This window comes from Simochromis diagramma, unplaced genomic scaffold (assembly GCF_900408965.1).
Source record: "Simochromis diagramma unplaced genomic scaffold, fSimDia1.1 OVJJ01000387.1, whole genome shotgun sequence".
Lineage (NCBI taxonomy): Eukaryota > Metazoa > Chordata > Actinopteri > Cichliformes > Cichlidae > Simochromis > Simochromis diagramma.
In genome coordinates this window covers 8,947,882-8,965,446 of record NW_024387152.1, presented here as the reverse complement: position 1 = coordinate 8,965,446, position 17,565 = coordinate 8,947,882, and the positions used below count along the sequence as shown (strand labels likewise).

At 38.4% G+C, this 17,565-nt stretch overlaps 1 protein-coding gene across 5 annotated transcripts in view; it reads right to left on the bottom strand.

Annotated features, from left to right (window-relative positions):
- nphp4 (nephronophthisis 4) overlaps positions 1 to 17,565 on the bottom strand; it is a 172,050-nt gene that overhangs the window by 102,952 nt on the left and 51,533 nt on the right. For all 5 annotated transcript variants that reach the window (XM_040048010.1, XM_040048011.1, XM_040048009.1 and 2 more), the window contains 2 exons: positions 7,206 to 7,390; positions 2,842 to 2,974 (listed from right to left, as the gene is read on the bottom strand). In XM_040048010.1, coding sequence (XP_039903944.1) covers positions 2,842 to 2,974; positions 7,206 to 7,390 — 318 coding nt within the window. The remainder of the gene's footprint in view (positions 1 to 2,841; positions 2,975 to 7,205; positions 7,391 to 17,565) is intronic.

Sequence of the window (17,565 nt, the reverse complement as noted above, 5' to 3'; positions counted from 1 at the left end):
TCATGAGCTGTGAAACTCAATCCTGCCAGACGTGTTTAATCTAGTAATAAGTAAAGGGTGCAATTATGTAAATATGATATCATTTCACTTTTGACTGTTTTTTTTATGAAACAAAATGAAAAGTCTTGACTTTTTAAAGTCAACAAGCCTACAGCTGTGGCCATATCTGCTCTACACAAAGACTAAACTTAAAAAGAGATGCAACAATGGGTAGAGCGTGCTGAAAATTCTTTCTATTCACCCCCTATTTCTACTTTCTCACCTAAATACACATGCAATTGTGTAACTTTTAGCCACTCTAGCTATAGGTCAGTTGCACTTTGGTGACATTTAATCAACTGCTAACAGCCAGTTGTGAATTTAAGTGAGATATTCCACACTGTTGATAGGCTACAATAAAGTTTAATACAGACATAAGCACCCTTCTAAGTATAAACAAGAATGGCTCTGCTCATCCACTGGCTTATATCTAGCACCTTCACTATGTCAACGTTTCAATTAGCCCAACAGTTTGTTTAAAGAGAATGGTAATCGTTAGAATTTCATGCTGTTAAACTGCTCAGAGTCACTAGGACGGCTCTCTGTATCATTTTGTCACAATCTCTTTTTTTAAATTCTAAAAGTCACCTATGAGATACTAGTGTTATAATAATGCTTTCATGTGCTAGAAAACTATTCCATATAAACAGTTGCCTTTCCACAACCCAAAAACCATTATGTCTCAACAGGAAATTATCACTCTTGTGCACGGTAAAAAAAAAAAAAGAAAAGAAAAGAAAGAAAGAAAAGGGAGAATCTGTCAATTTACAATACACTGTCAAGTGGATGCAAAGGTAAGATTGGGTGAATTAATACATAAACGCAAATGTGGTACGTGCCAGCCATGGCTAGTTGTTTTGCCCGCTGTTTTTAATTGGTGATCTGGTGACCCATGCTTGTGTAAGGGACAACATGCAGTAACACAGTAAGAGCCCAGCCTTGGCATGCATTAAGTGTTGAAGGCTCTCCCACGCACATAATTACCACAGTCCTTTTGTGATTTTTTTAAGCCATTTGAGGTTGTTAAGTGGTTTGAATTTGGAATTTACTTCCCTTGGGGACATGTCGACTCTGTAGCTTTGCAAGAGGTGCCTGCTACCAACATAAACAGATGTAACACTGACAGGACTTTAGATATTATATTCAATTAACTAACAACATTAATGACATTGCTGTTATTACTTTTATTTTTAAGCAGTCAAAATTAACAAACAAAAACATCAACACACAGTTTATATATTAAGATGCGTCAGTGTATATTTGGATTGGGCTTCCTAATGCATATAACTTTTACTAACTAACTTTGACCATCTGGTAAAATTTCAGGCAGATAGTTAATTGGTTGATAATTAATTGGCCAGGATTTAGTTGTGATAAGTAATATCTAAGATAATATATTTGAAACAGAGAGAATTAAAAGGAATTCTCTAAGCAGACCTGCATTTTGAGCTTCATTTTTTGTAGAACTACCTAAAATGTAGCTACAACACTAGTCAAGACTTTGCTTTGTTAATGTGACGTTATTTTAGGCAACAACATTTAATGAGCCCCTTCAAAAACCTTTGATTGACATATTTATGTAAAAGAAAACATAATAATTTTTGATGAGTTAAAAAGTTGAAAAAGCAGATTGTGCAGAAGTTCAAAGCAAAACATAAAACAATAAGACAATGAAATTCCCATTTTTAACTACACTTTTCTGTTTAACAGTTTTGCATTGAGGAATGTTATACTAAACATATATTTGCAAATCACTGAATTCTGTTTTTATGCACAGTGTCATTATTTTGGAGAATCGACTGGAAGGAAAAATATCCAGGCAGACGTCTGATGAGGTATTTATGCTGCTGGATATTTTGGGCTACCACGGATGTGAGGAGTTTAGATTTTCTGAGACATTAATTGACTTAACAGAGAGAGTAGCTCGACCAATATTTATTTATTTATTTATTTGTCTCAATTTGGCACACCATAGTGACTATAAAAACATATTAATGAAAAGAAACAAAGTATTTATAAAAGTACAGAATCCTAATAAAAAGTACACCACACTGTAATGGTAAAAAAAAATACAATAATCTGGAACTTGCTGGATTTCTCAAAGAGCCTTTGAACAACTCAGCAAAATTTTCCTTAGGTGGACTGAATTTCAGTGATGCAATTGATAACTTATTTTAGTTAATTTAGTTAGTTAATAAAATGACTTATACCACCAAACCAGCCAAGAGCAATGGGATTCTTTTCAAGATCTGACAGCTCTACGTTTCAACCTCAGCTTTGTGTGCACTTTAGCAGGAAAAGAGTGCACACTTATCTAAGCTGAAAAATAAAACAGAAAACTACACATTAATGCATGTTTAAAGAAACATGTTCAGCATGTTGTTATCTTTTTTATTAAATTGATTTATGAAACTTAAATAGAAGCTGTAATAAAATTTGAAAAAAGATGGGAGGTTGTTCTCATGAAACACCAAAATTTGATGTATAGTTGGATCTGGTCAAATCGTTATGATACAACCTACAAGCCTGCATGTCTTTGGAAACTTACATCAGCTCACACTATAATCTGACCATCCATACTTCTTTCACACAGGCCACATTGCTTTCAGTGATTTCCTCTGGGAGACGATGGGGAAAAGGTGTGACACTCAAAGAACACAAAAGCGATGGTGAAACAACAAAGACAGAGTGGAGCTGAGACAATGTTGTGAGGACTTGTTTGAGTGTTTCTGATTGCTCCTGAGTTAATTTTTGGCTAGAATGTTGATTAACAAAATCCATGTGCTTTTGCTTTTCTCTTACCATAGTCTCTCGGCCTATTGGAGTAGAGAAGACATACTCTAGCTGAAAGATGATTGCCAGAGCCTGATGATTGGTTAGTCTAAGCTCTAGGCTGCTGCGAAGGCCCAGGATCTGAGGCAGGGAAGATGTTGAGCTGAAGAAGAAACAAAGAGACACACACATGCAGTAAAGTGCAAACGACGCAAAGCTGTTAGCAAAGCAGTGACTAAATGTCACTGAAATGCACAGGTCCCATTATTTCTGTTAATAAAGCCGCATTTTCTATTAAAATGATTCAAAATCAATGTCTGTGAGGATTTGCTAAATGTTCCTTGGCAAGCACCGGCCTCTTGTGTGAGAAATGGAACAGCACTCTTGGTATTCGTCATTCACAGTTTGCATACACCATAGGCGGGAGCATACTGTGGAGCGCTAGCGTGTCACGAGGTGGGGCCGAGAGCCTTTTCCTTTTTCGCTTCATGGACTCTCTAGAGTCCTTTTTTTCCCTCACTCTCTGCTGTCTGAAACTATCAGGCATAACATAACCAAGACAGACTGCCAGCTTTTCCTGGCAGCACCAAAACAATTCAAACAAAGTAATTATTCCCTACATTGGTGCTGTAGTCTTAAATCACTGCATTTACAAGAACTTTATTCAGGAAAGTGCAAAAGATTTTAATTTTTGGATACTGATTATTATTATTCATATTTAAACCATAATTAAGGACAGATCGCTGGTTAGTATGTTATTACTTTTCATACTAATAACCCACTCATATAATCATCCACATCATCATCAACATCAGCTACTCTTGAATGTGAAGTAGCAAACACATTCTTTATTGAAATGCCCAGTGAGAAGGGGAACATCTTTCACTTCTTTTATGTGTGTGTGTATCTGTGTTATTGGCTGAGCTTTACAGCATATTTTAGCATATTTGCTTAAATTTCCTTCTCACATTTGACAGACTTATTTGATCCTTAGCTCAAAAGTCCTGTTTATCATTATTTCATGAAACCGTAGAAAAATATTTCTCCTAATCATCCCGACAAGCTCATCTTCAATGAAAGTGCACACACTGACAGAGAGGTGTGGAAAACCATTGTGAAAGTGTAAGCAGTAGCTTCTGCCATCACTGTCCACCGACAGAATGGGTTATTTCCAGAAAGTATTGTTGACACAAACATATTTCTTCACTCCCTTTACAGAAGGGACAAAGCTAGAGCATAAAAATAAAACTCCACATACGACATAAACTTTACAAAATCAAAATAAGTAATACGTCACCATACTCAGTTTCATTATTTTTATTTTGTTGTATGACTGAGATTCAGCTGTTAGTATTTTTGCCACAGCTGCCAGAACAGTCAAATCTCAAACTATTCCTCACTCCAGAGAAAATATCTTTGTTACACTTAAATGAAATTACAGTACTTAGCTAACAAGTTGCTGTGGGGTCTTGTTACAGTTGGTGTACCTATTGTAAACTACCTTAAAAATTATTCATATTTTTTAATTAATTACATTAATTAGTTAAAAAAAAACACAAAATATCTTTATTATTAATTTATTTTTTTTGTTTTTAATCAATTTCACCAATTGTGAATAGCGGTTCTAAGGACTGGACATTGTAGATCAAGGATTCATTTTACATCGTGGGCCACATACAGCCCAGTAAAACTAAAACTGGAGAAAAAGTTCTGGTAGTTCAAAAAGTTTTTGTTAGTTTACAGAAATCTACAGAATTGTCCAGTGAGCTGATTTGGATTCTTTACCAGGCCAGTTCTTGTCTCTGGGCATTATGTTTGACACTCCTATTGTAGATACATAAATAAATCCATCTGTCTGGATAATATGATTTTGATTGCAATTTATCTGTATTGTAGTGGTGAAATTCACTTGGGAGTTCTCTCTCTCCTGTTTTATTTTCATGATTTAAGCCAGGTGCTCATGACCTTACACTGGCTTAACCACTTTAACACCGAATGTAGTACATTTGAATGTACTTCATGATTGTTTTATGAGGTATGAATCTTGTATGCTTTGGTACGGTGTGTAAATTATGGGTCTAAGCTTGGGTTAGCAAATGGGAGCCCTTATGAAAAAGAGAATTTTTTATGGGCAAGGTCAGCAAATATTTTACAAAGCCACACAGAAAGTTTTAAACATAATGTACATCAAGACATGACCATTCCACATTATGACTATTGTGTTGATTTAATGTGCACTTCTTTTTTTCACAGTGTTACAAGTTCTTATTTATCCAGCAAGCAGGAGTGTGACATTACAGTTCGGTACAGATATTTTTGGAAAGGATATAATTTTCATCATTTTTGGCTCAGTTTGGCACTGCAATACATTTGGAAAACCAAGATGCAAAATGCAGCTGAAGTGCTGACTTTCAGCAAAGATTTCACAAAGTAATGGATTAACAACTGTGGAATTACAGCCATTCAGTGTATGTTTTGAGTTGTCCATCTGTAAAACGAAGTGTCTTGCAGTGAACACTGATGCATTTGAGTGAATCTTAGCAGAAAATACAGCTCTGGATAGGACAGTCTTTATTTTCCCTTCTTTTCTTCTGTTTACTGTATTTAACTCTTGGATTATATACAGATAAGGATAATTCCCCCCTTGAAATTTAAATTTTTTGTCAAAAACCTCTCAAATGCTTTTTAACACAGATAGGGATTTTCACTACAGAAAAAACAAAAACTACCAGGGTAAATATTCTTAGCTCCCTGAAAAAGTGACCTTTTTTATTGAGTCATACCACCAACTATGCAATACTCAGAACTTGTAAAATCAAGTTAAAACTGAGGGTTATATTCCAATTTAAACACAGTATAAAAACTTCAGTGAGGGTTTGAGCCGTCACAAGCATCATTTCAAAAACTAAAGAAATCACTTTAGACTTAAGGAAAAGAATTGTTGATGTTCACAAAGTGTCAAGAACTGGAGTGAGAACTAACATCAAGAAATTCAAAGAGAGCCACACAGCTCAGAACAAGCCTGGCAGAGATAGAAAGGGAAATATTTCAAAGACTCTGGAAAGAAAACTAGTCAGAGATGTTTCTACAGACCCCAGAACAACTGCAGAGACGCGTGAATGACTTTCCCAAGTCGAGATTGTCCTCTCAAAGAAGACGATCACTAGAACCCTGCACAGGAATGGACTGTGAGGTTGTAGACCAAGAAAAACTTCTGCAGAAGAGACACCTTCAAGCCAGACTTTAGCACGCCAACCTCAGAACGATTATGCATACTGGAGGTACACCCTTTGGTGAGACGAGACTAAACTAGAGCACTTTGGCCACAGAGGTGCTGCTTATGTTTCGAGAAATGCGTGAGAGGCGTACAACCCAAAGAACGCCACCCCCACACTGAAACACAGTGGTGGGGGTATTATGCTGTGGGGATGCTTCAGTCTGGAATTTCAGATCTCATCAAGGTGGAAGATACCTCATGCAGTCAGCAGCAAAACTGGGTTTGGCAGTCACTTTTTCTTCCTGCACAACTCAGAACATGCGTTGCTCCTGGTGAAGAACTACCCCCAGAAAATCAAAGTGAATGTTACTGACTGGCCTGCACAAAGCCTGACTTGAATACCACAGAAAATCTGTGGGATTAGTTTAAGACCAAGATCTGGAAGACCATCTATTTTATTTCTGTGTGCAAAGTAAAAGAATCTAAGCATCCAAATTCAAACAAGGTCGTTTAGAAAGGCTGGGTTAAAAATTCCTTGCTCTGTTTAACAGCACTTTGGAAATACTTTTTAAAAAATGAAATTTTAATAGAGGGGCTAATAAATCTGTCCTCATTTGCACACCGACCTCTTAATGTGTGTTGATTCTTCTCTTGGGTGGCTGTTCTGAAGGGTTTTTTCTTTGCTACAGAAGATCCTGCAATCAGCCACCACTGTCATCTTCCATTGGGCATCGAGGCCTTGTGATGTTGCCGTGCTTATCAGTGCATTCAATTCAATACAGCGTAATTTTATTTATATAATGCATGCATTATATAATGCATGCATTGTATTGTATAATAACATTAACACACACCAAATACATTATATATACTGCATATCTTATGAAACACCAGGAAGGAAGAAAGTCTGCATATTGAACTTTTTCTAGGCATCTCTGAACCAGTAATACAGACAAATAATATTCATACCAGCCAAGCTTTTTCAAAAATACAGCTTGTGCTGACATGGCAAGATAAACTTCGAATCACTTGCCCATCAGCAAAAGGAAAGGCATCCGAAGAGGCCGAGGAAATACCATAAACATTATCACTCCTGGAAAGGTTTTTGCTCATCTCTGCTCTTTTATGGTGTAGAATTAAAGCTTTACTGTAGACATAAAGAGTTCCTCCTGCTCACCTGTCCTTTCTCAGAGCGCTCTGTTTGGAAGGGCTGCCTGCTCGTCCTCTGACTCCTGAGGGAAAGGTCTCCAGTACTACCACTTGTGGCTTCTCAAGGAAGCACCAGCCATTGTGGACTCCAACATGAAGCCTCCTTTCCTGAATGACAACTGTCCTTATTGCACCATCTGATCCTGGTTGTATCTAAGAATCGGTGAAGAAAAAAAGTAAACATATATTACACTTATAATCAATAAATATTAGTATTTTATTTTTTACATTATATTTTATGTCTATGTAACAGTGTTAGGGACTTTGTTTCTTAGTTGAAATTGATTTATAACATGAAAGTTTCCATCAGCAGCCTTGTTTACTTATCCTATTAACCAATAATTTGCTAGCTCTATTAGTATTGTAATTAAGTATTTTATCATTAACAAAAATATGTGAAAGACATCATTCAAATAATAGTGTGTACTATTCTTATTTTTTCAGTTATGTAGTTTCCTTTTGTTTAACAAACAAGTGCTGGCAGAAATGGCTTTGCCACCCTGTATCAGCTGCAGTTAATGCGCAGCTGACTGACAGCTGTTCAGTGACTGACTGTAAACTCTGTTACCCCGAAGTGCAACGCGACGCTGAACCTGCCTCTCCTCCCACTCTTTCCCATTTTTTCTTTCCAGTTCAATCTTTTCTCTCTCTCTCCATCACATCTGCTACTCCCACTCTCCCTTTTTTCCCTTCTCTTTTCGTTGTCATTTTCTCTTTCTGTCCCCCTCGCTGCTTAAAGCCTTCTCCATATCCACCCACACCTTCTCAATCAAATTAGCATATCAATTCAGCTTTGGGTTTTTTCTTTTAAAACAGCAACAGCAGAAACAGGAGCAGGAGTAACAGCCCAGCCCGCTTGGATAACTGTACGGCCCACATACATCACCGCTCGCTGCTGTTCTTCTCCTCGTGTTACATCTCTGCGCCTGCTGACTCCATCTCTGTCTCTGTCTTCATGTTTACTATCTACGCTCCTCTTGTTATCGTTGCTCATTCGCTCACTTACATTATCCAATATGTGCACAGCTCTATACCATATTTTTCTTTTGGTGAGGGGGATGGAAGATTTAAGCTCTTTTGATAACCTCAAGTGACTCCTTTATTTCTCACTATCCTCTAACAAAAGAAACAAACAAAAAACTATCCGCTTATTACAAGTGCTCTATTTTGTGATGAGAGAAAGCCTTGCTGTTACACATATACGGGCAACTAAAAAGCACATAAGATGCAGGTAAAAATGAATTAATGTGCCGAGTTTTCATGATGAATAATCAGCTTGTGGACCTAGCGTCTACAGTACGTTTTAATAAGATTTCTTTTGTATTATTTTAAGATTTGATGGCTCACTGAGGCAACACTGCATGTATAGTCCGTTTTCAACCGACTCAGCTCTTGCATAACTGTCCTCCAGCTGGATCACTTAGGCTAAGGCTCTAATCAATTACTGTTTGCTGTTTTTGAGTGCCAAGACTAAGATGTACTCACACAGAGGAGTCAACATCACATGGAAGTCAATCTCGTGCACCATGCATGCACAGTGACAAGCAAAACAATTAATAATTACCAAACAAAATTATGGAAGACTAAATTGCTGTATACAGTGGTGCAAGTGAAAAAAAAAACAAAAAAACATAGTAAACTACATTTGCCTCATTTCTAACAAAGAAGTCCTGATTAAATAAACACCAGTTACCTTGTCCTGAAGTGTTTCTCTTTGTTTGTTTTTTGGAAAGCACAGTGCAGCAATGGCTAGAACTATCACCTCACAACAAGAGAGCTCTGGGTTTAAACCTGTTGGTTTAGAATTCACCATTCACATCTGTTCCAGTTCATCCTTCACCTCCTAGTATTGCCTGGTCTCACTCTTATGTTGCTGTCACCTGGAACTGCTACATCTATCATAATTTCTCTCTTATTCTTATTGTCAAGCTGTGTATGGTTGCTAAGCCAGCACTGCACCTGCTTATTACTTTCGAACCTGAAGTCCCACAAGAAGTTAGCTCAGCCATTTTCAACCACTTTTGAGTCTTGGGGACTTTTAAGCCATTTTTGGCACATATGTTCCTGTATGGTATTTCAGCCACATGCATGTGCATCCTAAACCCTGATATTAGGTGATCGGCTCCGACATCTCTTGAAAACCTGAAACGTGGATCCTATCTATGGCAGACTCTTGCATCTATGGATCTGGGACAAGAAGCTTTGTTGTAGTCAGTCCAGCCAATCTGTATCTTGTTCTTTGACCTTTTGAGGTTGTTTAAAATGCTGTTTTGACCCATGCTTGTTTGTAGATTTGTGTGTCTACTCAGCACAGACGCTATGTTGCTTGCAAGGAGCATCTGGGTTGCAAAGAAGTATGTTACAGATTGATCAATAGAAGTATTTTGTTACCTTGTTCAGAAAGTTTGAGTGGATTGGGCCAGATTTTGATTTTATCCAGCTCTTCGTGTCTGAGACCAATGGTTGGATGTGTGCATCGTGATGTTGACTGATTCTTGTTCTGGGAAGCTGCTGTAGGCTGAAATCCACCAGCCACTTGGCATTGGTATTGCGCAAGGGTCTTTCTCCCATATGGGTAAACTGCGTGGTCATAGTCAAAATTTCAACCATTCATTTTGACTTCTACTGTATTTATTGTATATAGTATAGCTAAAGTTACTGTGTGGTTATATCGTCTTGGGAACAGAAGTATCCTTCTGTCTCAGTACAGCTTACCATTACAATTTTCTACTATAAACACCGAATTGTCTTTACATTACCCTATCTAACAAAATCATGCATTTGGCTTTCCTGGCAGTTGTCAGCACAAGTGTGACAGGATATCTGTAAATAATTGCTTTCTGTGACATCCAGATTATAATTATGATTGTCTTTTCCTACACAGTCTGTCTGCTCTCGCCTCTTTTCTTCACGGAAACCAGTGGCGGGGAAGATGACAGCGAAATGGCTTTGTCTTTTGTTGGACAGGTCTACCATGAAGTGTTTCAGAGAGAAAATAAAAGACAGACAGAGAGAAAGTTGTTTATAAGAGAACATCAGTTAAAGTGCTGCTTTCTGTTCTCCCTATCCATCTCCTCACACCCCTCCTCCAAGTTTCTCTTTCATTTCATTGTTCTTTTTCCTCACACCATCAGTTTCTCTCTCTCTCTCTCTCTCTCTCTCTCTCTCTCTCTCTCTACCTATCTTGCTCGCTATCCTCTTTCTTCTCCCTCTTGCCTCCGTCTGCTGCCGTCACAGATTTCTTCCTCCCTCGTCTGAAATATGAATATTTTAAAGCTAAGAAGCTTAAAGGGAACAATGAAATGGCCCCCAAGTTAAATTATACTCCATTTCCAGAGTCACAGAAGAGGGACTTTTCTGAGTGATGAGCACACCGGTGCTATGTGGGTGTTTCTTTCTCTTTTTCACACACACATATATAAGCTTGTTGTCTCCTACTTTAGTGTCATATTTGATATTCCCCCTCCCCAGAGCTTGCTTTTACATTGCTGAACCAGACAAGTGCACTGTAACCAATCAGCACGGTCCCTTCAGCTGTCATAATGTACACTCGACATCTGTGTTTTAAAAAAGTGGAATTCATTTCTGATAACATGCCTAAATACTGTTTTGTGTTTGTTGCATAAAGAGAAAAGGGGGAGGCAGAACAAGACTAATTTGCATGCTTTTGGATGCAGTTTGTTTTAGAGCTTTGTTAACAGCACAAACAAAAGCAGTGTGTTGTAAGGGAATGGTTGTGGTTGTATTTTTGTTGTCTTCTAATTAGACGAGTCGCCCTAATGTGGGAGTTGTAAGTGGAAACTAAGCATTCTGCTTATCCATCCATTTTGCATTGGAAAAATACAAAGGGTTGAAAATGCACTAGTGCCAGTGCACCACTATTATCTGTGATGGTTGGTCTCATGGCTGTTAGTCAGAAGTCCATCAAGAGTAAGCCAAAAGTGACTTGATACCAATAAAGCCTTTAGGGCTCAACAGAAATATTTTTTAAACTGCAAAACTCGCATTTCTAATGTGTCTGCAGTCTTGAGGAAAAATAATCATATTGCCTTGAAATCTGGGTTGGGGATAAAGCCCTCAGCAGAAAGTCAAAGATAACTCTGGTGGAAAACACATCTTATCTTGGAAAGAAAACCAAGTCAAAAAACAAAGACCATATATTTCTATGCACTGTAGTGAACAATAATGGCTGACAAGGGTTTGTAGTCCGCATGAGTGTGTACTTGACACATTTTTGCCTTTCTTATTTTCCAGAGTGGTTTTTTTTATCATTATTTCCCTCTCTCATCTGTATCTGAATCCAAAATAAAATGAAAAAAAAAAGCCTCTGAAGTGAAGAAGTGGAAGATTATGAGTATTAACACCTGGAAACAGCATTAACATTGTCACATATTAACAACAAAGATTTTCTTAGATTCAATTTAACGGCCCGACTCCAGGGTGAGGCAAAGGAGACACAGGGGTGAGGATGAAATATTAGTAAGCAAAACTGATTTAGTTGGAGACATTGTAATTTGAATAAAATGGAGGTGCTGAAAAAGAAAGTCCTTTAGAACAAATTTAGAAATAATAGCAGTCAAAAAAAGAAATGGAAAGCAGGAAGCAGCTGCCTTATTGTTCAATTTTAAGGGAAATGAGCGTAGATTTTCAGAGAAGCCTAAATTAGTTTCTGAAGGTTATTTCTTTGTGCTTAAAAGGCAGGAGCAAGCTCTCCTCGGTGGCTAACACTAAGACATATGAAACCCAATATAGAAAATGGGTCTGATCCCAGTAATAATGGGATAGAAACTTTGTTAAAGGTCGTGACAGTTGTCCTGAACCCTCTTGACTGCTGCCAGTATAGCAATACTGGGTAACATCCAAGTCAAAAGACAAAAAAAACCTTTTGAACAAAGACAGAAGTTATAGTATTTGAGGGCTGGGGTCCTGCATAGCTTCTTTTTCCAATGGCTTCTATAAAAAACGCAAGCTTTTGACTTTTATGGTCAAAAGTTATCACTCACCCATCTAAATTACTGAATTCAGGTGTTCCACTCATTTCCACAGTCACAGGTGTATCAAATCAAGCACCTAGGCATGCTGATTGCTTCCAAAAACATTTGTGGAATTCCAGGGTGGTACCGCAATAGGATGCCACATGTGCATGAAGTCCGGTCAACAGTCAACTGTTAGTGGTGTTATAACAAAGTGGAAGTGATTGGGAATAACAGCAACTCAGCCATGAAATGGCTATGTAAAATCACAAAACTGAGTCACTGAATGCTGAGGTGCATAATGCGCAGATTTTGCCAACTTTCTGCAGAGTCAGTCACTACAGATCTCCAAATTTCATGTGGCTCCACATTAGCTCAAGAACAGCACACAGAAAGTTTTGTGGAATGGGTTTTCATGGCCAAGCAGCTGCATGTAAGTGCAATCCAAGCTGCATCCAAGCCTTTTGTGCCACCAGTAGTGTAAAAGCACGCCGTCACTGGATTCTAGAGTAGTTGAGACATGTTTTCTGGAGTGACGAGTCACGCTTCTCCGCTTTGCTGATGGATGAGTCTGGGTTTGGCAGTTGCCAGGGGAAGGGTACTTGTCTGAATGTACAGGGTGGGCCATTTATATGGATACACCGTAATAACATGGGAATAGTTGGTAATATTAAAGTCCTGTTTGTGGGACATTAGTATATGTGAGGAGGCAAACTCCTCAAGATGGGTGGTGACCATGGTGGCCATTTAGAAGTCGGCCATCTTGGATACAACTTTTGTTTTTTCAATAGGAAGAGGGCCATGTGACACATCAAACTTATTGGTAATGTCACAAGAAAAACAATGGTGTGCTTGGTTTCAATGTAACTTTATTCTTTCATGAGTTATTTACAAGTTTCTGACCACTTATACAATGTGTTCAATGTGCTGCCCATTGTGTTGGATTGTCAATGCAACCCTCTTCTCCCACTCTTCACACACTGATAGCAACACCGAAGGAGAAATGCCAGCACAGGCATCCAGTATCCGTAGTTTCAGGTGCTGCACATCTCGTCTCTTCACACCATAGACAATTGCTTTCAGATGACCCCAAAGATGAAAGTCTAAGGGGGTCGGGAGACCTTGGGGGCCATTCAACTGGCCCACAACGACCAATCCACTTTCCAGGAAACTGTTCATCTAGGAATGCTCGGACCTGGCACCCTTAATGTGGTGGTGCACCATCTTGCTGGAAAAACTCAGGGAAAGTGCCAGCTTCAGTGCACAAAGAGGGAAACACATCATCATGTAGCAATTTCAAATATCCAGTGGCCTTGAGGTTTCCATTGATGAAGAATGGACCCACTATCGTTGTACCCCATATACCACACCAAACCATCACTTTTGTTGTTCCAACAGTCTTGGAGGGATCCATCCAATGTGGGTTAGTGTCAGACCAATAGCGGTGGTTTTGTTTGTTAACTTCACCATTCACATAAAAGTTTGCCTCATCACTGAACAAAATCTTCTGCGTGAACTGAGGGTCCTGTTCCAATTTTTGTTTTGCCCATTCTGCAAATTCTGTGCGCCGATCTGGGTCATCCTCGTTGAGATGCTGCAGTAGCTGGAGTTTGTAAGGATGCCATTTGTGAGTAGCTAATATCCACCGAAGGGATGTTCGACTAATGCCACTCTCCAGTGACATGCGGCGAGTGCTACGCTGTGGGCTCTTGCTGAATGAAGCTAGGACAGCCACTGATGTTTCTTCATTAGTGACAGTTTTCTTGCGTCCACATTTTGGCAAATCCAATACTGAACCAGTTTCACGAAACTTAGCAAGCAGTTTGCTAACTGTAGCATGGGAGATGGGTGGTCTTGTAGGGTGTCTTGCATTGAAATCTGCTGCAATGACCCGGTTACTGCGTTCACCAGATATCAACACAATTTCGATCCGCTCCTCACGTGTTAACCTCTTCGACATGTAAATGGCTGTGAACAAAGAGAAACTTGTAAATAACTCATGAAAGAATAAAGTTACGCTGAAACCAAGCACACCATTGTTTTTCTTGTGACATTACCAATAAGTTTGATGTGTCACATGGCCCTCTTCCTATTGAAAAAACAAAAGTTGTATCCAAGATGGCCGACTTCTAAATGGCCACCATGGTCACCACCCATCTTGAGGAGTTTGCCCCCTCACATATACTAATGTGCCACAAACCGGACTTTAATATCACCAACCATTCCCATTTTATTACGGTGTATCCATATAAATGGCCCACCCTGTATTGTGCCAATTGCAAAGTTTGGCGGAGTGGGGATTATGACGTGAGGTTGTTTTTTTAAAAGTCGGGCTCGGCCCTTAAGTTCCAGTGTAAGAAATGCTGAATGTTTCAGCATACCAAGACATAATGGATAGTTTTATCCTTCCAACTTTGTGGTAACAGTTTGGGGATGGCCCCTTTCTGTTATAACATGACTGTACAAAAGTGCAGAAAGCAAGGTCCATAAAGACAGAGAGCGAGTGTGGTGTGGAAGAAGTTGACTGGCCTGCACAGAGTCCTGACCTCAACCTGATGTAACCCCTTTATGATGAATTAGCGCAGAGACTGCGACTTTTGTGTCCAACATCAGTGTCTGACCTCACAAATGTGCTTCTGAAAGAATGGTCAAAAAATCCCATTAACCACCCTTAACCTTGTGGAAAGCCTTCCTAGAATAACTGAAGCCATCATAGCCCAACATCATGTCAAACTTCATGGAATAACAATGGGATGTCACTCAAGTTTGTGTGAAATACGTGTGAAAGCATATAGCAAAAAAAGCGATTACTTTCAGCAACATAGTGCATTAAACCTTAAACTGACTGAAAACCACATCAATACAAGTCAGTTATGCAAACTATATTAAGATGAAGCCTAATAGACATTCCTGACATGAGTCTGAAAATCTACTACCAAACAAACCTAAAGGTAAAAGTATTCAAGTTCACATTACTTATTATCCAACCGTGTTATATCATTCAAAACCGGCTGTCATTACAGAGGTGCACAGTAATAATCATTTGAAGCTAACAGCACACATTCTGTGACAGTCTTTGGAAGCCATCATTAGTTATGACAGTGAAAGTGTCAGAAAGAGCTATGTAAAGTGCGAAAATGAAACCTGGAGAGAAGCAGATGGCACTTTCTCAGCTCCACACACCTGGCCAGTAACTGTAGGATGTGGGTGTGAATGTTCAGTGTAGAAAGTTACACAAATTATGATGCCAGTAATGAGTGGAGGAAGTTTCAGACACTGTTCATCCATTTGACAAGCAACTCTGGTATAGTTTACTAACACTTTAAGGCTGGGGGCAATAACATTCCCTATTGGAGCTACCTGCTGTAGTGACCTCTTGTGAATAAGAGTACAGCTGAAAGTCACTTGTTCTATGCTGTATTTACATATTTTGATCAAGTTTCTCACTCGTACATTGATATTTATGCTCAAAAATCCAAACAACAGTACAGATGAGCAGCCTAGTGTGCAGTGTACTTTTAGCTTAAAAAAATAATGCCACAATGCCATTCACTCAGCTTGTTATCATCAGCAGCATTGCCAAAACCAACATCTCCAACACCTCTATTTTCTAATAATATGAAGTTAATGTTAATTGTGCAACTAGTAATGAGTGAACAAGAATGTGGTTTCAGAAAGTCTTTTTCCTGGCACTTTCCTGGGCTGAACTTTAATAATAAAACCATTAAATATAATCATCGTCTCACTTAGAGGCAAATGCCTTCATTTTCATGTGACTGAGGTGCCAAAGCAGAGGCCAGCTGAAATATATAACTGGGAAAATATTTTTAATGACTATCACTCAAACACTAATTACATCTTTTCTTACTTATCTTGACAATACAATTAATAATAGTCCTCCTCATTCCCAATCATCCACTTTATCTTACACTGACTATCTGAAGGAAATGCAGCTGCTTGTTTGTGTGTTAGTGAAAAAAAAACAAATGGGAACTTAAAGTATGGGGAGGTTTAATTACTCAGTTTACTCAACTGAAAGTGTAGCAAATAGGCAAAACCTAAACTGAATGATTATTTGGGGGGACCAGCCAAAGCATTCTCATCCCAAAATGTGAAATACTGACTTTTAGCTCAGATGTATCAGCATCACAATGGTATGCACAAGGTTACTGCTAGGAGGTGGTGAACTAATCCACTTCGCACAACAAATTCAGAGAAATTATTTCTGGTGGAATAGAGGTGTATACATACAAGAAGCCACTCAAACATGTGGCGTTCAGAAAGTCAATAACATTTGGTGACTTCAGAGAACTACAAGTGAAGTAACAGCTGGCGATGCGAAATTAAACTTTTCAAAATGTTGCGACCAATCAAAGTGACTACTACTCTGACCGAAGGATACCATTCATTGACATGACCGAATGGTGAACACATTAGAGGGCTATATAGGCAACCAGAGCCTGGAAAGTCCACTACCGGCCAGCCATCAGCAATTGTTGCATGCGTACTCACTTCCTATGTGAACACCCCTTATGTTTGCCAGAAGCCAGTTTGGTTCTTATTCCATTTGGGGCTTTGTTTTAGTCACTTTATCTTGTTTTTAAGGTTTGGGCACTAAAATCTATTTGGTTAAGTAAAGGGACAATATTGTAGTTTGGGTTAACAAATAGCTTTTCAATAAATGTACTCTGCACATTGAAAAATTATACTTTACATCTAACTCCTAACGCATTCATACTTGACCCATCTCAGTACTGCAATGAAACTTTTGCATCATGCCTGTACAAAAGGATAACTCCCAGAACTTTGATAAAATGGGAGAATTTAAAAACCTGTCAAAAGTGCAGGAACGACCATCATTTGCCTTTCAGACTATAGTATTATAATTTTTTTTAATAGTTTTATGATAATGACAATTGTATTTATAAAGCAGATTTCATTACACGAAACTCAATCAGCTTAACACAGAAAATGAAGAAACATTAAAAACTGTGTAGGTTTACAGTGCCTTAAGGTAGCAAAAACAGCAAAACACAACAAAAGAACAAAACTTATTAACTGTAGGCATTAATGTTTCTGTAATGGTTACTCTACAATTACATGCTTCAGAAAAGATGTGTGTTGTTTTGTTTTTTAACTGAGGACAGACGACCACAAATATAAGAAATGCGTGTTGGGTTCTGGCAAAAAGGAGACTTGGAATATTTTCAATCAAGTAAAGTATAATGCAATTAACTGATTTTTATTTGTATATAACAGCTCTGTCCAGAAACTAGGAGCACTTTTTATAAAATGTAACTTGGTACCAATTTAGATAAAATATAAAAGGTAATTAATGGTCTATGTTTCATTATT